The 27,902-nt window shown below is 40.4% G+C and overlaps 1 protein-coding gene across 2 annotated transcripts in view; it reads right to left on the bottom strand.

Annotated features, from left to right (window-relative positions):
• Positions 1 to 22,370, bottom strand: part of LOC144364874 (small conductance calcium-activated potassium channel protein 2-like) — a 44,536-nt gene extending 22,166 nt beyond the window's left edge. Inside the window, exons 1-3 of one of the 2 annotated variants that reach the window (XM_078014908.1) lie at positions 22,199 to 22,370; positions 20,039 to 21,327; positions 19,333 to 19,428 (exon numbers count right to left, since the gene is read on the bottom strand). In XM_078014908.1, coding sequence (XP_077871034.1) covers positions 20,069 to 21,327; positions 22,199 to 22,220 — 1,281 coding nt within the window. In that variant the 5' untranslated portion in view covers positions 22,221 to 22,370 and the 3' untranslated portion in view covers positions 19,333 to 19,428; positions 20,039 to 20,068. Of the gene's footprint in view, positions 1 to 19,332; positions 19,429 to 20,038; positions 21,386 to 22,198 lie in introns of those variants that run through there. The other variant, XM_078014911.1, reaches the window with a different exon arrangement.
• Between the last annotated feature and the right edge of the window lie 5,532 nt (positions 22,371 to 27,902).

Raw genomic sequence — 27,902 nt, 5'->3', positions numbered from 1 at the left:
TTCAGGGACAGACAGGCACCCCGCCCTCTTTGGGCCAGCCAGGTCCCTCCCCCAGGTCTCTGGTGGCCACGGGCCCAGCACTGACCTTCTGGAGGCCCAGGACCAGCAACCCCCTCCATTTCTGATGGTTCTCTTTGCTGAAGATTTCCGACTGCCCCTGCGCCAGCTGCATGGCCAAGGTACCCACAGTGGAGCTGGGGCAGACCATGGGCCAAGCCGGGCCAGGATGGTGGCCAAGCCGGGGCAGGCCAGTGGCCACATGGGCAGAGCGCAGGCCACTTGTGTCGCAGGCCACCGCCTCTTACCCAGGCCGTGACTGTGGCCAAGGAGCTCAGGGCTTCTTCAGGCGCCCAACTGGCCTTCGCCTCGTACAGCACCCGCTAAGGAAGCACGGGAATCCTGAACTCCAGCCACCTGCAGGGCACTCTATTCAGCAGAGCTGGCCTGCTTCTCCGTGGCTCCTGCTTTTTCTGGGCCCCAGCCCCACTAGTGCCCCGCGGGCTTTGCTTCCGTCCTGATTCCAGTCCAGGCCAAGGTGGGCTGTGGGCGTAGGCAGCAGCTCCTCTGCTCCTAGCCCTGTCCCTGCCCTCCAGACAGGCAATGGCCTACCTGCATCACCTTTAGAGGGCCAATGCCACAGACTGAACGTGCAGAGGGCAGGAGCATGACACCGGGCCATGCACAGCATGAGCCACCCCTTGGGCAGCCATGCAGAGCTCTGGAGGGAAGCCGAGTTCCAGGGCCCAGAAGCAGAGACTCAGCACGCGCTGCCTGGAGAGGCCCCACATGGAGTATTCCTGCAACAGGGTGGACCAGGCTATGGCCAGACTGAGTGTGGTCCTGGATTCAGCCTCTGGGGAACCTTTCAGGGACTGTTTCATACTCACGGAGGATAAGTGCTCTGGGCCTCGTGGCCAGTTCTGCTGTGGTGTGAACCTGGCAATATAATCAATGTCATAGGCATAGGTTATAGACTATAGGAATAAGATAAGATGATATAGAGAAGCAACGGTAAGACATAAGTTCATAGACAAGTTCACAGGAGTAAGCCTTAGTAGTGAAATCATGTAACTATAATACATGGCATTTAAACCACAGGAAATGCTCCAGCAAGAGAGGCTTAATTTAAGACTTATGTTTCAAGTCTAAGATCTGGTGGCCCCTTGGTTTGGGCCTCTGTGAAAGGTGGCACATTATTAAGGGAGAAAATATTGGAGGGATTTCTCCCACCTCAAGTCAAAGGAGAATATAGAGGGGAGGGAGGAGGGAAAGGTGGAGGAGGAGATGATGATGATGATGATGATGATGATGATGATGATGATGATGGAGGAGGAGGAGATTGGTATTTCCCAATCTATTTTTCAAACCATGCTTTCCAACACCTCAGGACTTTTTACTAGGCCTCATCTCCTGAAGATTTGTTACAATTTCCTCTACCATCCTCGGACCAAGCTTTTGTATTACATAGAACTTTTGGGAACACTTATCCAAATTTTAACAGTCAAGATTACTAAACTCTTGAGTAAAAAATAATTATGATATTTCTAAAGTTTGAAGCTAACACAGAGACAGATGCTGGATCAAGTAGAAACATTATTACATAGAAATGTAAAGATCAGGTATATAAATGTTAAGCTTCTCTTCATTAATTTAAGCATCTGTGAACAATCTCTGAAGAGTAGTAGTTTTTCCAGTCAATGAATAGAAATCTCAAGGAAAATTTCTCTTTCAGACTCTTCATATGGAGAAACAATGTAGGTATGAATATGTGTCCTTAGAGCCATTGCAAGTGAGTAATCTGTACATTTCTGTTTTGGTGATGGAGTGCTCTGTGTGCTTTGCCAGTAGAATGTCTAACACCATGAATCCCACCTCCATTTCCTCAGCTCCTAATCTTTTTATGCAACCAATTCTTTAGTGAATGCTCAAAGGGGGCATGTATTATTAGAGCCTGCATCCAAAGATCACTGTGAGAAGTGAAATAGGTAAGTGCTCTGGATATGACTTGGGATAATAGTATATAGAAACAAAGTGTATTCTTCACAGTTAGGATGGTGATTGTGATAATCATGATTTATGAAATTTCTCTGTATAATGATGATAACAGATTATTGTCTGGCTGCATAAGAATAACATCTAATTTTGGAGCACATTGTGATTGTTTTGTTACACAATTCTGTACAAGTACTATTCAGAGCTTTATCCAATTTTGAATTTTATGAGTAGCTGAGACTAACATTTATATACCAGTCCTTTTGGACTGATCAAGTGGCCAAACTCTGATCCAGTCTCCTAGTTTCCTTCCCAGGAGACAATCAGAGGAATAGGAAACAGCAGGAAGTTTAGAGTGGAAAGGAGGAGGTTAGAAGCAGCCTTGCACAGGGGCTATGTCCAGTCTCCTGGGCCACTGTATGGGAAAGGGACATGCCTGAATGAAGACAGAAGTCATATTCAATAATGGACATGAACAAAAGTAAAGAGTGTGTGGTAAGTTGGTGGTAGGGAGTAAGGAAAATAAGACCTAAAAACATACTGGTACCACATCATGAAAGATCTTGAATGCCTGCTGGAAAGTATGTTATCCAGGCAAGGGATCTCACTGAAGGTCCATGAGCCAGGGAGGCTTAGAGGAAGGTTGTTTCAGGAGGGAAGCTTAAGGGAACTTGTGAGTGGACAAGACTAGTGATAGGAAGAACTACTTCTAGCCTAAAAGTTTCCGCATGTGGCTTTTCTGGTGATGAAGCCTCACAAAAATCACTGCTGAGTTTCTAGTTCCTGGACTTGAAGAGGTATTCTGATGTCACTGACCTTGTGATGCAGAGAAGTGAAACTAAAGTATATTGATAGTTGTGGCTTTATGGGAAAAGTACTGGGACAAGGATTGGAGAGACCTGGCTGGGAGTGTCCTGAGTTGGAAGATTTCCCTCTCCTAGGTTTTGTTTTCCATCTGGTAAAACAAAGCAAACGAGATGGATTACATTGGGCATTTTAATCCAAGCTAGGAGCACTAGGAAAGACTTAAAATACAGCATCAAGGGGTCTTTAAATGCCTGAAGTTGCATAAAAATTTGGTCTATACCTTTCCCAGTTTCCACTGAAATGAAATTGCTCCACTGAAATGCCCTCTGCTGGAGGTGAGTCTTCTTCCTCATTTTCCATTAATTTTATGTTCTCTTCCCATAACATGGATCACACCCAGTATTGATGTTTCTTAACTCCTCAGAGACCATAATCCCTTCTCAGTAGGTTTACCTGTTTGCCCCCACTTCTGACTCTAGAGCTCATATACACATGTGTGTGAATCTGTAAATTTAGGGATGGAATTGAGTTCTGTCTAGGTAGGTGCTATGAGCATTCCTCTCTCTTTCCATTTGTTTACTTTTAGCTCTTTTTGTGGTTTGCTGTATAGAAATGAATGTTGCTCTGTAGTTCTAGAATAATGAAGTAATTGAACTTTGCAGGCCAAGAAGGAACTGTTTAGGGACCTCTTGCTAGTTGATTTTAAATTGCATTCTTACTTATCACTCTATTTGATTAAGTGGTAGTTCATTCTCAGGACCCTCATCCTAAGAATCTTCCTCAACATCATATTTCTTTCACTCTTGAATCTCCTAACATTTGGAGAAATAAAATGTTATTATTGTTTCCTAAAAAGTAAACTTAGGGCCTTTGTGTCTGCTGCCCTTTGGAGCCACTTAGTGGTCATACATTTCCATGCAGTTTGCCTTCAGCTGCTGTATTTAAGCTGGAAAGGCCTTCAGTTCTTTATGCTTCTTCACTAGCTTGGAGTCAAAAGATGAACATGTTTGAAAACACGCAATCTCACAGGTTGTCACTCAGCTCTTCTAAAGTCATCATTTCTTTCCTCTTTTCACCTATCATGCCTTCCATGGGTAAGTCCTTCAGAGCTGAATAGGATATGGCCCCTTCCCTTGAGGAAGTTAGAGTCTAGCATGAAGAAAGATAAGTAATTAAACTATTATAGATAAAAGTTCTTGTAGGTATACAGAAATAATTAAATTCCTTATTATTATGCAGGTAAAATTATAAATCCATGATGTGTCTGACAATTTGTGTGCCTTAGGTTTAGTAAGTTAGCAAGGAACTTTTCTTCACTGAAAAGGGAGTGGTGTGGCATTGATTTAGCAACTATGAAATGATGAATCTTCAAGCAGAAGGATGCCCTTGGGGAGCACAATGAAGTCACTGATTCATGTTGCATTGGCAAAGAGGCTTAGGTAGGAGCCTCCATTGAAAAGAGATCTACCTGAGAAGAACCTGTTTTCATGAGTAATTCAGAACCTTGGTCCTGCAAGTCTCTGCCTAGTGTGTAAAATCCTCCTACATCCAGAAGTCACAAAGAATTAGAGACAAACCCTTTAAAAACTCTTGTATGAGTATCAAAACTACCACAGTCTTAACTGCATCACAGGCACTGTGCTAAATTATTTACTTACACTCTCATTTAACCCATGTGATAACTCTAGATTTCTAGTATTTTTATCCCTCATTTCACAGATGAGGAAATTAAAACTCATAACGCTCAGATAAATTGCCTTCTACATGTACAGCCCTTAAGTGATATCACCAGAACTAAACTCAGGTCTATCTGCTATCGTTCTGATGAATGGGAGATTACAAATAAATCTATTACCAAGAGGTGTGTATGATCTCATTTTAATGATAGAAAAAAATGCCCAGGTTAAAGAGAAAGAACACAAGCCTTTAGCCACACAATGAGTTATTTGATGATCTTTTCAGAAATGAAGCTAGGATTCACACCTCTTAGTCATTTCTTCTGCTACCTACAGACTTTCATGGTTTTAGCAGGGAGCTGGCTCATTTTTCCCCCCTGGTAATTGTTTCCTTGTGTTCCCAGGAGGTAAGTTTTTCATATTTAGATGGACTAAGTGCCACAGTGCCCCTGAGTGCAGCCCAGAGGGAGATCCAGTGCCTGTCTACACTGCAGCTACTACAAAATGTCCTGCAGATTCCTGGGAATGAGTCAGAAATGGCCAAGGTCTTTGCCTTACTTGATTCTTGAACTCAATAGTTCTCAATTTATCTTGTTCAATGTGAGTGTGGAGAGTGAATGTGAGAACTCTTGGTGAAATCCTTTTTTATATTTCATTTAGAGACAGAATCTCACTGAGGTGCTTTACAGAATGAAGCATTACCCTATTTCACTCTGGAAATTTATAGTGTCTGGTGAATTGGGCACAATTCTCAGGCTAGTGTTTAATGTCTTTCAACATTCTCAGCTTTCTATTTTTATTTTCCTTCCAGCAATCGTCAATTCCCTTCTGCTGGGGAACAGAAGATTTCACAGACATACTCCTTCTCATCCATAAGGGAACATCTACAGAAGTGATTTGCTATATCTGGAGTGCCTAATTTGTTTCTTTCTCACAAATGTTGTCCATCATCTAATAACATTCCTCAAATATTACTATTAAGTACCAAAAAGACATTCAAATATTTCTTCAACATTATATGTATTTCTCTATCATTTATTCCTCAAATATTATTCAGTGCAAACTCTGTGCAAGTAATTATGCTTGGTACTAAATGTCAATATATAGTTCATAATGGAATAATGATGGAAGCCAGGAGTGGTGGCATACACCTGTAATCCTAACAGCTCAGTAGCCTGACACAGAAGGATCACAAACTCAAAGCCAGCGTCAGCAAAGTGAGGCACTAAGGAACTCAGTGATACACAGTCTCTAAATAAGATAAAAATATGACTTAGGGGATGTGGCTTGGAGGTTTAGTGCCCCTGAGTTCAATCCTGCCTCATCTCCAAATATCCCCAGGACAGAAACTTCAAATCACCCTTTTTAGTGAAGCACTATAACTTACTTTATTCCTGTCAAGTGCCTTGTCAGAGTGATACTGTTGGTGTATGAATGCCAATGTATCCTGGCTTTGACTTTTTCTTCTTCTTCCCCTTAATCAGATTTCCCTGTTCTCTCATAAATGACCTTGCCTTTCACCTTTACAAATAGCAGAACTCTTCCTGTCCCTGAAAATAGTCAGCAATGGCAAGCCCTTGGGACATGGCCCACTGTTTGTGGTTACTGGCTTTAATATTATGTTCATAGGAAAGGAACTGGGAAACTATGTGGTGGAAATTTGATCAAATTTGGGGGGGGGGAAGCAAATGAAGTTTTCAGAGCCAATCCTATAGAGATGAATTCCACTCACGAATAGAAAAAGCACTGTCCTTGGTTGTGCAATAATGTATTTACTGATTCCCATTCCCATAACCAAAACACTGCCTTTTGTTCTTAGAATGCTACACAAAACTCAAAGAGAGAAAGCAGGATGGCTATATATTTAGTTGGTAGTTTCACAACCCTGTGTGGCCACTGTGATGATGACATTGATGATGATAATGATGTCAATGATGATGATTTGCAATCTGATTACAAAAAAGTGGTTCAAACATGTTGAGACTTTATTTTTTTCATATCAGGGATTAAACCAAGGGGTGTCTAAATGCTGAGACACAACTGTTTAGGGCCATATTAAGTTGCTGAGGCTAGCCTTGAACTTACAATTCTCCTGCCTCAGACTCCCAAGTCACTGAAATTACAGGCACCTGCCACTATGCCCAACAGGTTGACATTTCTGAGGTAAAAAAGACTGGTAAGTGGAAGAACTGAGATTTGATTCTAGGTCTTAATTTGTATTCACTTATTAAATAATTCACATGATAAATATTCATATTTGTTTAGAAATATTTATTTGGAGTTATCTTCAATTAGCAGCTCTGTAAGAAAAAAAAGGTAAATAAGACTAACACAGTTCTGGTTCTCATAAGTTTATAGTCAAGGGGAACATGTACTAAGACTTGCTAGAGGGAAATTTAGTACCATGAGAGGAGTTACAAATGCTTTCTGAGAATCAACACAGAGGAGGATCTGGAATCAGAGGTGAGAGGCTCAGTGCTAACAGCCAAGAAATGCAGGAGCAGAAGCATGCCAGGTATGCTCATTGTGTCTAGTTAAGTTGGGTGGAGTGAAGGATTGGGAGGAGCTGCATACGGCCAATCACACCAATATGACAGAAAATGTAAGGTAGATCCAGGCAAAAACTGGATGTCATAAGGTGTGGGCTGTAGGGACGCATGTTGGTCAAAGTGGTCTGACTTTATGCTGGGAGCCCTGGGCTCACTGAAGGGCTGTGCACATAGCAATCTTTAGCAAGGCTTGAAAACTTAATATAATTATAACACAAAGGAGATGTAAATACCATAGGAAAATGGTGGAAAATGGGTGGATTTAAAATTATTGAGGAAGAAAACCCTCAATATTTCCTTTGGTTAATGACTTGGACTCTGGAATCAGACAGATCTGGGTTTGAATTACTAATCCTGCCATTTGACAGCACTGTAATATTAGGTTAGTTACTCTTTGAGACTCAGTTTACTGATCTACAAAATGAGCATGATAATAATATGTATACTAATGAGAAATAATCAAATGGGGATATAGTAAGTATTCAATTTCTCTTTTCTGAGTCCCTCCTTTACTCACATCCTTCAGTCAGATGTATTCATACAATTATTTGCAGTTTCTTTTTTATTGGTTTTTTTAAATACATGACAGTGGAATGCATTACAATTCTTATTACACATATACAGCACATTTTTTCATATCTTTATGTATAAAGTGTGTTCATGCCAATTCATGTCTGGTGAATACCAAATCAAAGAAATGAAAATAGCTTTCATCCATGAATATGTGTTGATACTCCCCTGTCCCAAACCAAGTATATTAGAGATTTCTCTTTATATGACCACTGTTTAAAAGTCTGCTCAAACACATATTCATGAAATATCCTCTTTGATATTGACATATAAGAATAAAGAGTGAGGTTCTTGACTAAAAGACCAGGGAAAAAGAAAGAAAATTCTAATTCAAAGTGTTTTTCAAAAAAGCATTAAAATTTGCAATATTACCAATAGGTTCCAGGAGTAAGCTAGATTTAAACCTCAAAAGACTGGTAGGAATTTTTGCTCTTTGATATCAGAACTTTTTCCAAGTATGGAGTGATTTAACTACATGAAAACTGGCCCATGGTAAGTTTCTAAAAGTCCAACTTTCAGTCTTAAAATTCTATGGCTATTTCCACATAAATAGAATTACGCTTTCAATTAGTAATTTTGCCTGGGTACATATCTAAAAGCACTAAGTATGTTTTTTTTTAATCCTTAGACAATTATTATAAATCCTATAACCACTGTTGGTAAATGACATATGCATACAATTTCAATAAACATCAGTCTAATTATTATTTTTCAACATCTTAAATAATCTGTGTTCATTAAAATAAATCTAATCCTAGGATATAATTTCCCTCAGCCGTTCAGTAAAAAAATTAAATAGCTTAAGGATTAGGACCCATGTAGTTGTTTATCCCTCATGACAACAGACAATATTCTAAGTAAAGGGCTATTCAAGGTCGAAACCAGGATGAGTCCACTATACTACTTTATGCCTTTTCTCAAAACTTCAGTATGTTTGTGTCAAAACTAATGTGCAAACATTTGCATAGGATTTCCTTGGATTATGAAAGCTTGCTGATAGAAGACGAATATCTCAGCGACCAAACAGTAAAAGCTACATACTCACATCCAAATAATCAAATCACTTGGAAGCAAGCTCATCTTAATATAGGACAGCTGTGGTGGGTAAACACATAACCAGGTACAAATGGTCAGCATTTTTAAGCAAGCAAAGGAGAAATTATTGATTTAGAACTTTGGCTCTTAGAACTTGTCTGCATGGTGAAGTTTAAAAGTGTACAAGGTGTAAATCCTAATGTGTTCTATGAATTCGAAAAGCAAAGACCCAAACTACCCTAATATTAATGCATTATTCCAACCCCAAAGCTGGTATAACATATGTCTATTTGAAATGAAACATAAAATGCAAGCTCCTTGATTAAAAAAAAAAATTCTCCACCATACCAAGAATATTTTGAGATATCACTTGTCACGTTGACACACAAAAATTCTTCCCAATTCTGATAGAACACTGCATAGTAAGCCCTGTGACATAGTAAGCCTAATGCTTGCCAGAAGAAAGCCCAGCCCCAGAAAAAGGAAAGTGTTTTATTTAAATAAACCGTAGACCTGCAGAGGACACAGACGAAAGTGCTGCCCACTACAGCAGTTTCCGCACACACCTTTCGCTATTAACCACCTCACATCCTTTCTAGCAACAGTTTCATATCAGAATTTTCCATTATCCAAATTATTCCCTTTGCTTACTTTCCAGAGAGACTCCCTTAACTCTTTTTTAAGTCACCAGGGTCCTAATTAGTGATGCAGAGATGCAGTCAGCTGTGAAGCCTGAAGAAGTTAATATCCCTCTGAAGGGGCCTAATCAAGTCTGTGGTAGGTTAAGGGGAGAAAATGGCCATTTTGGCACAAACAGACATCACATCACAGTATCTGAACAATCTTTTATAGATGTGAAACCCAGTGACCAAAATGATCCCTTCCCTGCTAAGACAGCCAACTTTCTCACAGGAAGAATCTGAACTCATTCTATTTGGAGGGAGAGGGGGAGGTTGACTTCAATGGAGATCAAAGTTTTCACTATAAATATGCAAGGGTGCACCCACAGGCACATGGAGAGGAACACACCCACACCCCAAGTGCTGTTGATAAACTAATGGGCATGCCCACCTTTTTCTGTTCCCTCTCATAAATTTGATAAGAAAAACAACTATCACTGTTTCCCAAAGGCCAGAGTTGGCTGGGCTCCAATTCCTCCCCTTCCACTCCAAATCAGCTAACAATAACTAGCTGCTGACCTGTAAGCAGCCCTTACCACATTCTCGGTAGTGTTCTAAGTGCTTTAAGTATATTAACTCAATCTCCGTAATAATCTGATGAGAGAGGTATTCTGTAATCTCCATTTTCCTGACAAGGAAACTGATGTTCAGAGAGACTACCTAAGTTGTCCAAGGTCACATGTCTAATTAGTGGCAGAACTGGGAAGGAGCTCAGACAGACTAGCCCCAGAGGCAGTGCACAAAGCCAGGAGACTATGTTGCAAAAACAGTAAACAACCAAAGGAGAGACTGATCACTCTTCCCTGAAGGCACATTTACAGAGAAAATTTTCAGAAAGTATAGGTTTTATAGCTTTCCAAAATGAATTGAGAACATTTGAGGACAGAGTTATCTTTCAATAATGCTTTCATGGTATTTCTATATAAACTCTAACTACTAAACAGGGACACCCTTTTTCTAAAACTCTTATTCAATATTTAAAAGCCAAGATCATGAAGAAATGGCAAGGCAAAAGAAACTATAGAAAGGTAATTTCCCAGATTCACACAGCAAAGTCCTAGCTGTGTACATTGGTCACATACTCAAGGTCCTAGCAGGTACATGAGTCCTAGACACTCCACATATATATGGAATATAGCCACATTAGTTATTTAATGAAGTAGTTTGTAAATACTTCAATAATAAAAGGAGCAACATAAACATTTAAGGAGACAATTTACAAACTATCAATTGCTTTCAATAATTTCATGTAATTCAATAATCTGTCATCACAGTTTATCTTTAGGAAATCATCAGAAATGCTCAGAAAAGTTAGTTTCCAGGGGTATTCCTTATAAAAAATTATTTTAAGTACACTAATATTCACTTTTCCTAAGGGTTCAAAATAAGAAAAATAATTGATCTCTACGCGGTAAAAAAATTGTGACTATCCAGAATACTTAATGGTAGAGTAAAAGCAATATAAAGTTACATAGAATATACAGAATTTCTTTATAACGCTAGATAGCAAATATCATGTCCTTCTACTCCATATAAGTACATTCTAACATAAATAATCTTCATTTCTGGGTGGTGATATTAGTATAATTTATATATTTTATGTATTTTCCTATGTTTTATAAATTTTCTAACATGAATAGTTATTAATTTTATAACCTGAGGGAAATAAGAATAAGCTTTTTAAGAGAGGAGGCATTAGGTCATAAAGCTTATATTAGAATTTCTAAAATTATAAGCAAATCACTTGTGTGTCCTTTTTGGACATCATTAATGGGCTGGGAGATCGTGACATTGCGGTTCACTCAGAGTATGTGGCTTTCAGGAAAGGAAGAGACAGTCATGACATTCTCATAGAAAGACTAGAGAAATGGGGGCTGGCTAAGAGGGTTCATGAAGTGGTATTGGAAAGGCCATCCCAAGCATCATTAATGAGCAGAAGGTGAGCAACAAAGAGAGGGCCTAATTCTGAGCTCTGACCCTGGCTCACTCATGCTATGGACACATTTTTTCAAATCTGCAGCCCACAGAAAACTAAGAAAGAAATGTTATATGTGTCAATGGCAGGTGTGAAGACTGATTAAGAGCTACTAGTATTGACCATGATTCAGGAACAGAATCTAGCACCAATGTGGAACCTACAGTCTTGCCAGTTCCATAGACTGCCCATACACAGGACTTTCCAAATTTAAACAAGTGTTTGTCAAATAAACATCATAACTATGATTCAAACAATTCTATCAGGCTGAAAACACTGCTCTGAAATGAGAATGCTATATAACAGGGCTAGTAAATGTAAGATTGTACATTTAGCTCAATAACAATTTTACAAGTGTCACTTGGCACCGGTGTGAAGCAATGACCCTTTTAGAACAATAGCTATTATAATGCAGCATTTTTGATGAAGGGAGATAATAACCTCCCTGGGCAGATCCTATCTAAAAGTACTAGGTGCATTTTCCGATCTTCTCATTTTTAAGAGGAAATTCAACAAAATGGAGTAAGTGCAGATGAAAGTGATCATGGGTAAAGGCTGATTGAGAAGATTCAAAGAAACTGGGACTATTTAATTAGGAGGGCATTTAAAGGGACATAACCAATGTTTGCTCTGTGATCCCAAGAAAGGAAGAATCAATTTATACTGTTATACTAGAAATTACAGTTTTTCTTCTTTCTCTACCACTCCACGGAAACCACTTGTCAAGGTCAGCAATGACCTTCAACTTGCTAAATCCAAAAAGCGCTCTGTACCCCAATTAACAGGCTTTGGCAGCATTCAGGACAGAGCACAATGTCCTTCTCCTTGAAATACTCCTATCTCTTGGCCTCCTCTACCTCAGGGGCAAATCGTTCTGGCCTCTTTTTTTTCCTGTTCCTTCTTTACTCAACCTCTAGATGTCAGAGGACAATCGACTCTCCACCTTCTCATTTTTCTTTTCTCTCTCAGTGATTTGATTAACTCATATGAGCTTAAATACTATGTTGGAAACTCCCAAATTTAAATTTCCAGTACAGACCTTCCCTCCCAGCTTCAGATTCCCATTATACAATCAGCAGCATTTCAATCACATTATTCAGAAACTAGTCCCTCATTCCATATCCTACACTACAATTTGTGCCTTCCCTTTTCTGTACCATACACTCAACTGCTCTAACCAGAACCCTGTGGACCATGTTTGCATTGCCCCTTGTCCTTACCTGACACATCCAATCCATGAATAAATCCATTCAATCTCCAATGCAGACCTCATACCATCCCAGTTCTCACCTCCATTGCTGGTACCCAAGTCTAGTGACCATCATCTCTATTGACACCACTTGTCAAGAGCCTCCAGACCACCTGAGCAATCTCTTCAGAGTATTTTTTTAAAAAGCCCTTTTCATACATTAATTTGGCTCAGTAGTCTCCTCTATTTAAAACTCTTCAATGATTTCCCCACTGCACTTTGAAAAAAAAAAGTTCAAAATCCTTACCGTAGCCTCATGATCATCTGTTGTCAGGACCCTGAGTACCCTCTGACCTGTGTGGTATTGTCACTGCTTGAGCCATATTGGTTTAATCATAGTAAACTCCTTTTAATGATGAGACCCCTTGCCCAGATTGTTCCCACAGACTCTGCCAATACTGGATACTGCTTTTCCTCCAAGTTTCAGTTGTCAATGTCACTTCCTTGAAGTCCTCCCCTGATCTTCCTGTCTGATACATACAACCCTCAGTCCAAACTTTTTATCTCAGGCCTTTTGACATTTTCATGTTACTTGTTTCCAAGGATTTTCTTTTACTCTCTCCTTAATCCCACCTCCTTATAGGGTCAGCTACAAGAGATGAGGGACCTAACCATATTATTCCTCTTTGTATGGGTTGAGCTCAACAACTCATAAAATGTTGAATATACAGTGAATAAAACTAGACCTAACTTCAACATAAAGTCTTAGTAAAAACAAGAACTGTCTAAGAATAGAACAGACAGTCTTATAGGAAAAGGTTTCAAGAGGCAACTGGGTGATGATTACTTTTATCAAAGACAACATGAAGAGCATTCGCATGGTAGATGGGATACTGGACCAGATGATGATTAAGGTCTGTTCCCTCTATGCAGTTTCTAGTTTTAAAAACAGAACTCATAAGAAGTTTCATGTTGAAATAGACTCCCCAAATAGCACATATTCTAGTATTTCCTAAAAAGCAGAAACCTTGTCAAATACAAATCCCACAAAACCACAACTTTATATCCTGGCCAAATTAACTCCCCTGAAGTTAAATCAATGCAGGCTTCCTCCATCCACCTGCCAGGTGTAGTTTGGAATGATGACAGCCCTCAGTGCCCTTCTTTTCCAGCCACACAAAACGTGGTTCAGAAATGGGATGGAAGCTCTAGCAAACTCACTCGAAGTAAACTTAAAGTTCCACTCTCCATTCATTTCTGATGCTGCTCTGTAAGCACACCAGGATCACTTTATTTAGTGTCACTCCCATTAATAATGCAGAGATCTTTACACAGGCAGGCCGAGAAAATTAGTCCTGAGTGATTTCGTTACTATAGTGTATACATGAAGTCAAAAGGCCTGAGAGTCTCATTACTCCTGATGTAGAGCTGCTGGCAATATAGATATCAATTGTTTAGCTAAAAGCCACACAAAAAGCAGTTCTGGGGAGCTTTCCCCCTCACTAACTTCCAGAATCTCTGTCAACCTGTAACCACAATTTTCATCAACCTCATAGATATAGCATAGACCTAAAGCCAATCTAAGATCATTTCTTCTAATTTGTAGCCTCCTTTATCTTCCCCAGCCTCCTCCAAATTTCCTAAACTAAAAATAACAAAAATCTGGCAAAGATTTACTTCTGATCACAAGTTTAAAAGGATTATTCAATTTCTCAGATTTGATAATGCACCACAAGATATCACAAAACAGATGCAAAAAAAAGCCAATGGGAGCCTAATTTTTAATCCCTAGACAATTTTTCTCCAAATATATTTATTCCAAGAACGTAAACTTCTTATACCTTAAAAGGACAGAGATAATAAAAATTTCCTTTTTGTAATTTCCATAGTAAACAATACTGTGAAGAAAACATGTCGCAATGCTGTGGAGGAATAAAGTGTTGAGAAGCAGAGAATATAAACTCTGATCTTTCCAACAGGCTAGTGTTCAGTGTGTATGTGTAATTTTCTCATTTTTCTGGTGCTAGGCATTGAATCCATGACCTATTTCACGCATACTAGATAACTGCTTTACCCCTGAGCAATGCCCCCAGTCCTAATGTTTATTTAGCAATCTTACTGCTGGAAGTTTATCATATATATTCAAATTTGTAGATTAAAAACAAATACACAAAGATGTCCATGTTAGTATTGCTTGTGAGAGCAAAACCCAAGAAAACTCCAAACTGCCTATTAACTTTCAGCGATATAATTCATAGTATACCCATAAAATAGCATAATACACAACTGCTAAAGAAGAATGAGCTAGGTCCCTAGGTGCTCAAAGGCAAAAACACACATAAGACATATTCAGGAATGAAAGCAAAGTGTTTATGCATATAAATACTTCTAAATATCTGCTTTTGAAACTCCGGACAGACATGTAAGAAACTTAAAAAAGTGGTTCCCTCTGAGAAACAAGACTGAGAGTATACAGAAGGTGACTTTCGCTTTTTATTTTAAACTCTTCTGTACTGTTCGAATTACTTTTAATTGTTATTTTATTAACAAGAATACTAAGTGCATGCAGTATTTTCTGCATTGTCTGGAAGCATGTGCTTGCTCCCTGTAGGAGTGGGAATGTGAACATTCTTCCCCAGGGTGCGCAGTAGAGGTGAAGCCCACTAAGTGGTGAGCAGACATCCCTCTCCAGCCAATCCAGATTTCATAGTTCACTAAGCCCGCTGCCCTCACTCACTCCTTTCTCCTCTGTGTGATCCTTGCATACAAGTGAAGTGAAATCTTAATTTCTATTCTTCCAGTTAGAGTTCTACATAGTCCATCTCTGAAAAGCTAACTTGAAAGAGACACACAGGTATTCCATTGCCAAGGATACCAAAGGAAAAAAAAAGAGTGTTTCCCCTAATGCCATTTATTATATAATTATATTGTTACCAAAACCAAACCGCTTTCCAATTTAAAGTACAGTACCTATCATTCCTATAAGTTCCATGAGAATCAAAAGTAATCAACTACCAATCTAAGGGTGTTTTTCCCTCCAGTTTAGAATTCCACATTTATCAATCAAAAAACTAAACTCTATTAAAATTGCTTCTAGCTGGGCGTGGTGGCACACGTTTATAATCCCGGCAGTTCTGGAGACTCAGGCAGGAGGATCACTAGTTCAAAGCCAGCCTCAGCAAAAGAAAAGCGCTAAGTAACTCAGTGAGACCCTGTTTCTAAATAAAATACAAAATAGGGCTGGAGATGTGGCTCAGTGGTCGAGCACCCCTGAATTCAATACTCGGTATTCTCCTCCCAAAAAAATTGCTTCCACAAGAAAAATGATAGTACAATAAAGCTGAAATGATGAAGTAAAATCTACATTAGAATTTTCTGATTTTGAAGACCTTAATGAGTATTTGAACTTTATTTTACACCTACTCTGTCAAGAAATAACTTCAATCTCTCTGCAGGGGTGGGGACAAAAGAAAAATCATCAGAAATCCTACTTTTGTTTTTCCTGTAATTTAAAATTGAGACTTGAGGTAGGAATGCTCTTTATTTAGTATCAAATTATGTAAAAACCACCCCTACAGCATGTTTTTCTTTATTGGAAGGTCAAGATAAAAAGGCATTTATTAAAGTTCACTCATTTTTCTTGCTTTATTGATGGATATGGAAAGCAAGTCCAAATGTCTATTTAAAAAGTCTAATATCTACTTAGCTGAAATTTTGCTTTTACTCAATCTAATTTTATATAAGCAACAACAAAACAAAAAAGATTTTCACTTTTGGCTGTGGGAAGTAAAGGTAATTAGTGAAATTAACAAACTATGTAGCCGAGTACATTGAGCTGTCTGTGGTACTGAAAAATGACACCAAAGCTGAAATTTAGTGAGCTGTGTTCTTGCAGAGCCTCCCCATCTCACTATTTTAATCCAAGCACTTCCTCCCATGACTCACCTGAACCATTTTATTTTGCCAGAGTGTATATAAACATTTTATAAAAGGTCACACTGACTTGCTTTCCAAGGTTCTCCATGAAAATGTCAGGGCCTCCCCAAGCTTCATTAAGCAATTCCACTAGACAGACAGCTTGAACATCAGCTAAAACACCTTCTTTTCCTGAATGTAGTGGACAATGGTATCATGTGCCAGAAACTCACACTAGCTACCTATCATTATCCAATCATCACACCGATATTCTAAGACTGTTTTTGTAAATGACAGTCTCTGAATGGCAGCATGACTCCTGCATTTAGTTCCTTAACTCAAAGCTAAATCAATATATTTGAAGCTTTTTATAATAAACTGAGAAGTGCTCATTAGCTTAAAACATCTATGAAAGAAATACAGCATCGACATCAATAAATTAAAAAGGACACAATTCATCATTTTCCATCAATACACATAAAACTGTGCACTTGACTTTCAGAGTTAAAAACTATTCTGGCAGCATTGTTTACTGTTCTTTGGACTAATTAGAACCTCCTTCTTTTTTGTTTTTCTCAGGGTCTTCAAATTTATTTAGTCCTTTCATATTTTATTATTTAGCTTTTAAAAACATTTCAGATGAGAATTTTGAGCTTCATCTAGAGGAAGAAATCCCTCTAGATGAAATATTAAGTATCAGAGCTGCATCAAAATAACTAAATGATACTACTCTCTTTTGAAAAGATATCTCAAGTGTAGCAGGTTTAAGAGTTTGTATATCTTATAAAATTAATCAAATTTTTAAAACCTAACACTCCGTGATATTTATGTTACCCTACACTAAGGAAGTTCACTGTGTTTATTTGCAGACAATCCTGTCCTTATTTTTCTTACCCAGGCTATATATACTCTAATCAACATAGATATCTAGGTATTTGCATGTCAGAAAGAGTCCAAATTAGCCACTGAAAGGAATATCCTTAGACATAAAATAATCTATAAAAATGTAACTTCCTGTATTAGTTTTTGAATGTTTCAAGAATTCTACTATGGTATTTATTTTTAATTTTTTTAGGACATGTAATTCATTTTTGGAAGCTCCTCTTAGACTTAACACATTATTTTTAAAAAAATCTTCCAATAACCCTTGAACAGTCAGTGTTTTCAAGAAGACACCTTGTTGGAGATATCACTCGTAAATGTCCTCCCCATGAATGTGTTTTTAGTTGTGTGCTTTTCAGAAAAACAGGTAATACGAGGAAAGCTAATAATTTAAAGCAGCAAGGTCTCTCATTCCAAGATAGATTAAGTAAAACATTTTAAAGTTACTTGATTTTTAAAAATACATAAGAACATTGTAGAATAATATTTTAAACTTAATCTTATTCATATACCAAACTTTGGGATGTAGTGGGAATCTGCATATAAAGCAATGTCCATGTTTAGGAGCTTTAGGTAAGCAGCAGCAGAACTCAGCAGGAAGCATTCTGGACTAGAACCAGGAGAAAAGGGCCTGCTCTTGCTTTGCACTGTCTCCACTTGATCTGGAAAGCTACACACATCTTCTGACTTATCTGCAAACTGAGTCAAAGGGCCATTTTTGTTCCTTTTAGTTCTAAGTATTTACTCTTTATGTCAAAATTAAAAGATACACCCATAATGTTTAAGCTACATTGAAGTATCATTTAAAAACATTTGGCTGGGCACGATGGCGCACGCCTATAATCCCAGCAGCTCAGGAGGCTGAGACAGGAGGATCATGAGTTCGAAAGTAAATTTTTTAAATGGAAAAAAAATATCAAATGTGTGTTTGTCCTGTTTTGCCAGTACAATTTTACTATTTATTTCTAAACACTCTTTCAATTTCTATTCACTAACTTCATGCCTTTAAAAACACGCTTTTCAAAGTTTTAGCAAATATAAAGTAAAATGAAGTCATTCCTCTCTCATTTGGGATTACGTGTCATCTTTGTTTGGACAATCATTACAATTGTTTTTTCTATATTTAGTGTGTTTGCTGGTTACTAACTTGAAATTAATTTAACTTAATACTAAGCTTTCTATGGAGCAAGTTGTATAAAATGTTTTATTTTCAAAGACACCCTACTTTGGAAGTTTTCATAGTCCCACCAAATACCTAACAATGGATCAGAAAATACATGTGTGTGTAAATTCTAAGCAGGGTTCCAATCTAATTTTTGAAATAAATAACCAGTAAATTTTACAAAATATTCTGGTATTGTTAGTAGCAACCAATATTGTCAGTGCTCCTGGATGTATTTAAATAAAACAAAACATTTTCCTGTCAAGACAGTTCACAGTGGCAGTGGCCTTAACAACTTTAGAAAAAAAAAAATAACTTAATGACTTTAGCTAAGAATGTACTAAAGTACTAGATATATGAATTTATAAACTAAACTTAAAAATGTTTCAGGTTAAGGAACCCTTTAGGTAAAGAAACATTTTCGAAAAGGTTAGAATTTTCCCCACATTTATGTTAGCTAACAACATCAGGAACCTATTTATTTTCTTCTTTATGCTACTTAGTAGAAGACAATGCAGATAGACAAGACCTTCCATAATGACTTACTCATCAGGAAAAGTATCTCCAACAAGAACACATATTTACTGTGAAGATTAAGGATAAGACATAATTAGCTTAATGAAAACAAGTGTAGTGACTGATGTCTAGAGGTTAATCTACCTGCAGAAGACAGGTGAAAGTTAAGAATTTAACCCACACATATCAGAAACTACTGCCTGTTTACATGCTGCACTGCCTTCTTTTGTTTCTAACTTCTTGAAATAACAGGTCGGGTGCCGCCATAAGACACAGCGTGTGTCTTCTGTAACCTTAGGCAAGGACATGACTGCTTGGAAAAAGCCCTGCTGCCTTGCTTTCCCCCAGGCTTTCTACATTCATAAACAGCAGAACCTAAGTTACCTGTATTTCCCTGGCGTGGTGCACGATGATCAGACCGAGCAGGATAATCGTGGAGAGACTGATAAGGCATTTCAGAGCTAAGGAATACAGCGACGCCTGCAACACAGATCGAAGACTTTTAAGAAAGAAGCACGTTTAACCCCCTTCCAGGCCTGGAGGGTCCCTCAGTCCCCTGCAAATTGACCTGAACTCACAGTAAGGGGCGCCGGGATGGGGAGGGGGTGCTGTCTTATATCTGCGATGTCAGATTACTTTGCTTCAAAACCAAGCGGGAGGATCGCAGAACTGGAAAGAATAGCGGCTTGGCTGCAAGATCCTCACCATCAAGGTCTGAAATGCTTCACCTGGATCGCTAAACCCGAGAGGAAGTTATTCCTGAGTTTAAACGCTGAGGGTTGAAAGTGGCCTCCTAAACAGGAGCACTGGAGAGGAATACACATGCTTTCCCTCACCGACTCCCAAAACCACTTATTTAATGTGCTTGAAAGCGCTAGGCATTCTAGTGCCTCGAGAACTTTGGCCGCACGCGGAAAGGTTTCCTTTCGGAGTTGCCTAGCCATCTAGGCTTGCGCGTCCTAGCCGCACTAGCTGTTCCCGCAGGCACTTCGGTTCGCACCGAGAAGACTGGTAAAGAGTTCCCGCCAGTGCCCATCCCAACCACCTGGCACCCCTTTCTGGGAGGGTGGGCAAGGATTCAAGCCTGTACCTTGTCGTAGGCGCCCCACGACAGCTCGGTCTAGATGACCATGACCACGATGCCGAACATGCAGAAGATGAGCGCATAGTCGCTGAGCCGCTTGCGCTTCTCGAACAGGGCGCGCCGGTGGCCCAGCTTATAGCCGATGTTCTGGTTCTTCTTTTTGCTGGACCTAGTGCCACTACTGCTGCCATGCCCGCTGCCGCCGCCGCCGCCACCGCCTCCAGTGCTGCCTCCGCCGCCGGCTCCGTAGAGCGCCAGGTTGTTGGAGTTGTTGTGCTCTGGCTTAGACACCACGATCTCCGGGGCTGAGGACGAGGCGGCGGCAGCAGCGGCTGCAGACGGGGAGGACGCGCCGCCACCTCCTGCGACAGACGGAGGGGGCTGCAGGGGCTGCGCCTCCGAGTCCATCTCGTGCAGGTTCCGGCCGGACGCGCTCAAGTTGCTGAGCGGCCGCATGACGCCCCCGTTGTACCTGCAGCTGCTCATGGCTATTTCGGTGAAGGGGTTGCTCTCGCGGCGCGCCTGGGACTGGTGGTGCTGGTGGTGCGCCGTGTGCGGATGGTGGTGGTGGTGAGAGATCGGGGGCCCGGAGCCCAGGCTACCGAGGCTGCCCGTGGGGCTGGCGGCGGGCTGCAGGCTGTGGCACTGGTTGTACTGGGAGGCGGACGCGGGCTGCTGCGCGTACTGCTGCCGGAGCGCACTGGCATGGCTGGACGGCGTCAGCTCGCTCACATTGAGCTGGCTGCCCCGGCGCGACGAGCAGCAGCAGCAGCACGAAGAGCCCGACAGCGGCGAGGAGGTGCGGGTCTGGAAGGCGCCGCCGGGCGAGGAGGTGCGGAGCAGCAGGGACAGGTTATCCCCCGCCCCCGCCCCCGCCCCCGCCGCCGGGGCACCGGAGGAGGCGCAGCTGTTGCACCGGAGGCATGGGCTGCTCCCGCCGCTGCCCGGCTGCTGGTGAGCGAGGTGAAGGTGGTGGTGAGGGTGCGGGAGGGGCGCGAAGGGCGGGCACGGCTTGTCCTGGCTCTGTTGCTGCTGCTGGCAATGCAGGTGTGAGGAGCGCGGTGGCGGTGGCGGCTGCTCTGGGAAGAAGCCGCGCTGGAACTGCAATGGGGTTTCCATGTCAGGGCTGTTAAAGCTGCAGGGAGACCAGGCGGTGGTGCACCCTGCGCAATGCGTTACGGTCGGGAGCGGGGACTCCTGCTGCTGGTGCGAGGAAGGGCCCATGCCGGCTCCGGTAGAATCCAGGCGGCGAGTCCGATTGGTTGGGCGCACCAAAACAATGGGCATGACATCACCTGCGGGGACCAAGACTGAGTTTGCGGCGCGCGCGGCTTAGGGCTGCCTCTGTGTGTGTGTGTGTGTGTGTGTGTGTGTGTGTGTGTGTGTGTGTGTGTGTGTGTGTGTGAAGTGGGGAGGAGAATCTGCAGAATGAAAACCCTGGGGGTCAGAGGCCAGGGCTAGGGCGCTAGAGGGCGTGGATTCCACCTGCTGAATCTGGGAGCACCCCTGAGCACTATCCGGGATCGAGAACACCCACACAGTGCAGCCGGGTTATGGGGGATAAGAGGCGTGCCGCCGCCGCCCCACCGAGTGATGCCGAACGCGATGTCCGAATCACCTGCCCCGGGCACTGCAGCACATGGGACCACTCAGGCTATAGGGCAGGCACCAGTACAGCGCGAAACCCGAACCACTTCTCCATTCTCACTCTTTGTAGGGCTCCAAAACAGCAGCCCTCTCGCCCTACACCAGCCTCTCCCCCAACGTCCCGCTGAGAGTGGGCTGCAGGCTGCCCGCCAAGTGACTGCGGGGGCACTGGCTCTGGAAAGGAAAAAGTTTGGCTATTGGCTAAGCTACTGCAGCAACGTCTAGGGAAAACTCCTGGGCATGAGCCCTGGTTTGGCCACAGAGAATCAGAGGAGACCCAGCGCCTGGTTGTTTCACTGACTCCAGGCTCCAGAGTCCTGGAGTACGGATAGTTAGCGCTGCGCTCTCGCCAAAAGTGCGCTGTGGCGCTGGTAGGGTTAACTGCATCGGCGCCCGGGCCGGGGGAGGTAGGGGCGGGGCCGGAGGAGGGGATCCCCGCCGTCCCCGGGAAGAGCCCGCTCGGGCTTCCCTGGTCCCCCTGGCGGGGGCGGAGGGCTTTCCCCGCTACCGCCCGCTCACATTTTCGCCTTCTGCGGAACATGAGGGGCTGGCGCCCCCGGTCGCGAGTCCCGGGCTCCGGCTCTCAGGCCCTCCGGCAGCCTGAAAGAGTAGGTCTGCAAGCTTCTTCCTCCGTGGAGATGCTCCTTGCTAGAGGGTCTGAGGGCTGCTCTGTGACCGCCGGCCGCAAGCTTCTCTTCTTTTCCTCCTCCTCACCTGCAGACACAAAGCAAAGGCGAGTCACAAATGCGCAAACACTGAACATCTTCTTTGCCAAGCCCAGACTGCAGCAGCGGGTGGGAGAGGGGCCTGGCGCCGGCTGATTCACTGGCAATTTCAGCCAGGTTGGGAAATTATTAATACTGTAATGATAACCTAGGCTGAATAATCGCTGTCCAGGGGTAGAGCTGGAGTTTTGCTGTACTTTGGTACAATGGTTATTTATTTACTCTTTAATATATCAATAAAAATTGAATTTTGTGTAAAATTTACCGTAATGTCTTATTCACTGGGCGGTACACTAACAAAGAGGTAGGGGATCTTTGAGGGTTCTTTGTTTCTGCTCCATCTTAAGTCTTCACAGTTTCCTTTGTGAATTGAAATTTTCCTCCCCTCTACAAAAAAAAAAAAAAAAATCATAGAAAATGGCCAATTGAATATTTGTTTCGCTTTTAAATTGTGATTTTTAAAGCATTTATGATAGTAATTAATGAAGTAGACCAACGAATTAGAGTGAAAATGGATCACTCTCATTAGGTAATTGAAATTCTCAGCTGGATCCAATTTCTTGACATTCTATTCAGCAGCTGCCCTAAAGTTGCTTACCTTTTCTCTATTCCTGTGTGTGTGTGTGTGTGTGTGTGTGTGTGTGTGTGTGTATTCAATGCCACGGAGTGAATAATTTATTTTAGGATATTTGGATGTGTTAAGCAATTTTAATTTTTTGATCATGAGAGTAAATAAATTCAGGAGGAAAAATCGGGAGGGTTTTACTCCCATAGTTCTTGATTTGAGATAATGAATACTGTTAGGATTTGAATTTATCAATGATCTTGGCTAATGATAGAATTTTAATAGTTAAAAATCACACAACCCTTATGATTTTTGTTTTGTATTCCCACAGTGTGAAATTAATAAAACTTGTTTAGAATAATGAAGTTTACTGAATGGGGAGGCGCAACTGTGAAGATATTGAGTGCATGGTGTGGTGAGCAGGACTATTAAAAACAATTGTAACAAGTAAGTTGAATCAAAGTTTCCAAATTAAAACTTATTCATCTTTGGTCTGAAAAATAATTTCAACTAAAGCATAAAATCTATCAAACATGTCTTAGTACTCTTCCCAACAAATTACATAGCCTTTCTCTGGTTGCTCCATGTAGCTGAATAAGTGAAAATATTTGATCCATCCTCATAAATCTAAATACTTCAAAGAAGCTTTGGTAAATTAGTAGTTTCATTAACTATTCATAGGTTTAGATGAAAGATTATAAAGACCACTCCCCCTAAATATCACAACAGTTGTCACCAGCATTTTAAATTAGATGTAAGTTTCTAGTCACTAAAATGTCATAAGGAACATAATAGCTCCTTCGCCTTATATGAAACTGACATTCTCCAATAGCAAACTCAAGGCTTAAAACAGAAGGAAAAAAAATATGTTAGTGTTCCATTAACAGAAGAAAAAAAACATATAGTTGCTGCACATACTTCTATGCCTTAGTATAGGATTACTTATAATGTTGGAGTCATGTAGAAAATAGAAATGAATGCTCACTGAGATTTAAGATGGTACTATGATGTGGAGTTCTTACTTCTCTCAAGGAGGGTATGGGGAAGGATGGAATGTACAAATTACACAAGAAAAGAGAAATTTAGTGCACAGCATGAGAGACCGTCAGAAAATTTCAAACTCAGATTAATAGTACTTTAGCCTAGCTAATACTTTGAAAATTTAATAATGTGAAGCTCACTGTGACTACAGAGAGAAAAACGCAAGGCAGATATTTATTGCATTTCCATTAAAGATTCAATTGATTGCACACATTCAAAACAGCATCTCCCTAATGCCCATATTTTGAGAGTGTGATGTGTGATTGATAAAACTCTATCAGCATGGTGATGAAAAACTTCAAGGGAAAAAAAAATCCCAAAACTTTGTGCTTCATTTTTTCATTTTTTGGTCTGAATCATCATGACTTTATTGTTTAGGGCATTTTACACTATTGGGTCATGACAAGAGCACATTTAAGATTTTATTTTTGTGACTTCTTATGTTAAAAACTAAAATTAATATAGAATGATTCTTAAGCTTATGTGTAGACTTTTAAAATATGTATGCCATAACTTTGTGGAGGTTTTTATCCTACATAGGATTGTAGAGAGAAACATATAACATGTCAAGTTAAGCTTTCACAGCAACAAAGACAATATTCTTCCACATGGATAGTGATTTGCATGTGACAGTTTCGAATTTGTGAGAGAAAGAAGGGAACAAGAAGAAATGAAGAAAGAAGGGACACAAAACAAATGCCAGTGACTTCTGGTGATAAGCTTTCAGAAAATTACCATTTGTTTCTCTGACTGCCATGAAGACATTTAAATGCTAAAATTTCCCTAAATTAACACCAGAGGTCATACTTGCCCACAAAATGCATTTGAAGTCTAATCAATTAAACATCTTTATTTCCAGCATCATTTTCTGCTAAAATTCTCTATTATTTTTTGATATGACTTAACAGCAGTTGCTTTCCTATATTGTTTTGTATGCCAAGCTTGTGAACACGCACACACATATAATACCCACCCCCCAACACACACACATACATTCTTAGAAGAATAGTTTTCTCAAACCACAGGGGCACGGAAAAAAACCTTCAGGTTGCTTACACCCCACTTATTCAGATTTATATTATGCCATTTTTTGCACTTCTTTTCTTCAGAGACATTATTTGTTTATGCTACCTCTCTGTCTTGTGCTTGAAAATCAGGTCTCCAATTTGGATGTTCTGAATTTATTTACAAAGACAGACTGTCATCTGTTTCCCACATTGAGTTGTCTGAGGGAAAACTTCAACTGACCTACAAAGTAAAAAATTTTCTGATTCATTTTTTCTTTACCTGAGTGAATCTATTATAGTACCAAACATAGAGACTGTGATAAGATGATGCAACCTCTCTGAATTTATTTTACTTAATGTTTATCCAAGTGTGAAATCAGGATAGTATCAGCTGTTTCCTTAGCACAATTTCATGTTTCCTGAAGCACAACATTCAAAAGACCTTGCAAAGAGCATTATTTTTAAATCATATATTATCCTAATGTCAAAGGAAATAAAACATTGACATAATAATTATATGTGTTATTTATACTTTTGCATTATGGTTATAAAGTATCAAGACCTGAATGAGCCTATTGATAGTCTTATTAATTTTTAGCAATATTTCCATTTTTGTTTTGGAAGTAGGTATGTTGGGACCTGCCCATAAACTTCATGAACTTTTCAGAATTTTTTTCTGCTCTTGCCTTTATCTTTCACAATATATCAGCTAACTGCATATGTCTCAGCAATGTCAGCAAAACATAGATAAAATCATATTAATTTTGTTAATGAAATCGAACTTGTGTTATTTAAATGAGAGAACAAACTGAAATTACTGAGGATTGTGAATCTTAAAAAAAAAAATCTTGATTTTGCCAGTTATGATGGTGCACTCCTGTAATCCCAGCAACTTAGGAGACTTGAGATAGGAGGATTGAATGTTTGAGGCCAGTCTCAGCAACTTAGTAGGACACTAAGAACTTAGCAAGACCCTGCCTCAAAATGAAAAATAAACAGATCTAGGGTGGCAGCTCAGTGGTAAAGTACCCTTGGGTTCAATCCCCCAGTACAGAAAAAAAAAATTCAGAGGGAGAAGAGGAGAAGAAAAAGAAATTGTCAGTGGATTTTATGAACAAATATCCCTTAGCAGCTGTACACACACACACACATACACAGAGACCTTGAAAATTAATAAGAAGGTAGAATGGGGGGACCTTAGTGGACAACAACACATTCTAGTTATAAAGCAGTTTCTCAAGTATTATTTCATTTGCATCCTATAACAACCCATGTGGAAGGCAGGAACTGCTTCATTTTACAGGTAAGAAAAATACCCTGAGGCAGGGTACCTGCCCTACCTATGATGGCAGGAGGTCAGGATCAAGGAGAAGCCAGATCTCATAGTCAGAGTCTGTATGGTGTAGTGGTTTCACACTCTCGTAGCGTTTCTCCACAGCCAAAAAACAACCTATTGACTGCATACCCTCAAACAGGGACAGATAGCAGTGGCCTATCATTACCAGAAGCTGCCTGTCAGTGGCCATCTGGACATTTCCTCTTGGGCTTCTGTGGTTTCTGTGATCTCTAACAATTGTCCTCTTGTGGATTTCATTTGCTCAATAGAATAATTTGCGAGAATATAATATTATTGTGGACCAGAAATGGCAGTGCTGTATACCTGCAGGCCTACTTAAAAAGTATAAATATGTTTTGGAAAAGAATAAACAGGTCTTGATGTATTCAGACACACTCTTCTGCCTAGTTTGCTGCCAGCCTGGGCATTCTTCATTTTTGGCAATGTCTATAATAAAAGTGGAAGACCACAAAGGAGTACTTATTGATGCTAGCAAAGGTCATTTCTGTCTTTTTATATGAGGACTGAGGAGGAGCAGGTCTCAAGCTCTTGGGTTCTGGGGGCTCAGAGGACCTTGTCTTCAGTCCTGCAAGGACTCAGCCTGGTTCCCGGGCAGCATTCTGCTCACATTGCCTCTCCTTTCATGTTACAGACTGAGGGAACCAGAGAATGGAAGCAAGGCTGTGTGACACAGGAGAAACCGGTGTGTCTCACAGCTGAGACAGTCAGCAAAAGTGGGACCAAGGATTTAAAAAAAAAAAAAAAAGCCCAAATATTAAGCCCAAAGCATCAACTTGATGATACCAAAAATTCTAAGGGTTTTTGGTGCCCAAACATAAGGGCTATCTAAGTTCTCAAAAGTTTATTTTCCCTTTGAAACCCAGTGAATTCTTTTCTTATCATGATATCTCCTGCACAGGGTTAGGTTGTACTATGAATTAGCTCTATTTACTCTTTTCTTGATCACAGCCTTTTCAATTAGGTCCCCGTGTGTTATTCATCAATCTTCTACATTTCTGTTTTCCTGTTTCTTATCTACATCTTACCAAACAGGCTCATAAAACCTACCACCCTTTTTCTATCTTTATCTTTTTTTTTCATTATTTTATTCTAATTTGTTATATATAACAGCAGAATGCGTTATAATACATATTATACACATACAGCACAATTTTTCACATCTCTAATTATAAACATAGTAGAGTCACACCATTCATGTCTTCAGACATGTACTTAGGATAATGATGTCCATCTCATTCCACCGTCTTTCCTACCCCCATGCCCCCCTCCCTTTCTCTCCCTCCCCTTTCCCCCTTTGCCCTATCTAGAGTTCATCTAATCCTCCCATACCACCCTCCTCTATCTTTATCTTATCTCTCTTTCTGGGACTATTTTAAAATTTCCATCACCTAATAACTGTCTCAGTAATGGAGGGATTTGGTGCCCAAGCATATAAAGGGAAAGAACGTGATGGGCTAAACTGAATGAAATGGAACAATATCATCAGCAAAGAACATTTTAAATGCTAATATATTGTGAAGATTTACAT

The sequence above is a fragment of the Ictidomys tridecemlineatus genome, chromosome 1 (genome assembly GCF_052094955.1).
Source record: "Ictidomys tridecemlineatus isolate mIctTri1 chromosome 1, mIctTri1.hap1, whole genome shotgun sequence".
In the NCBI taxonomy this organism is placed as follows: domain Eukaryota; kingdom Metazoa; phylum Chordata; class Mammalia; order Rodentia; family Sciuridae; genus Ictidomys; species Ictidomys tridecemlineatus.
Note: the sequence above shows the minus strand (reverse complement) of the source record. Positions and strands in the feature narration are given on the sequence as shown.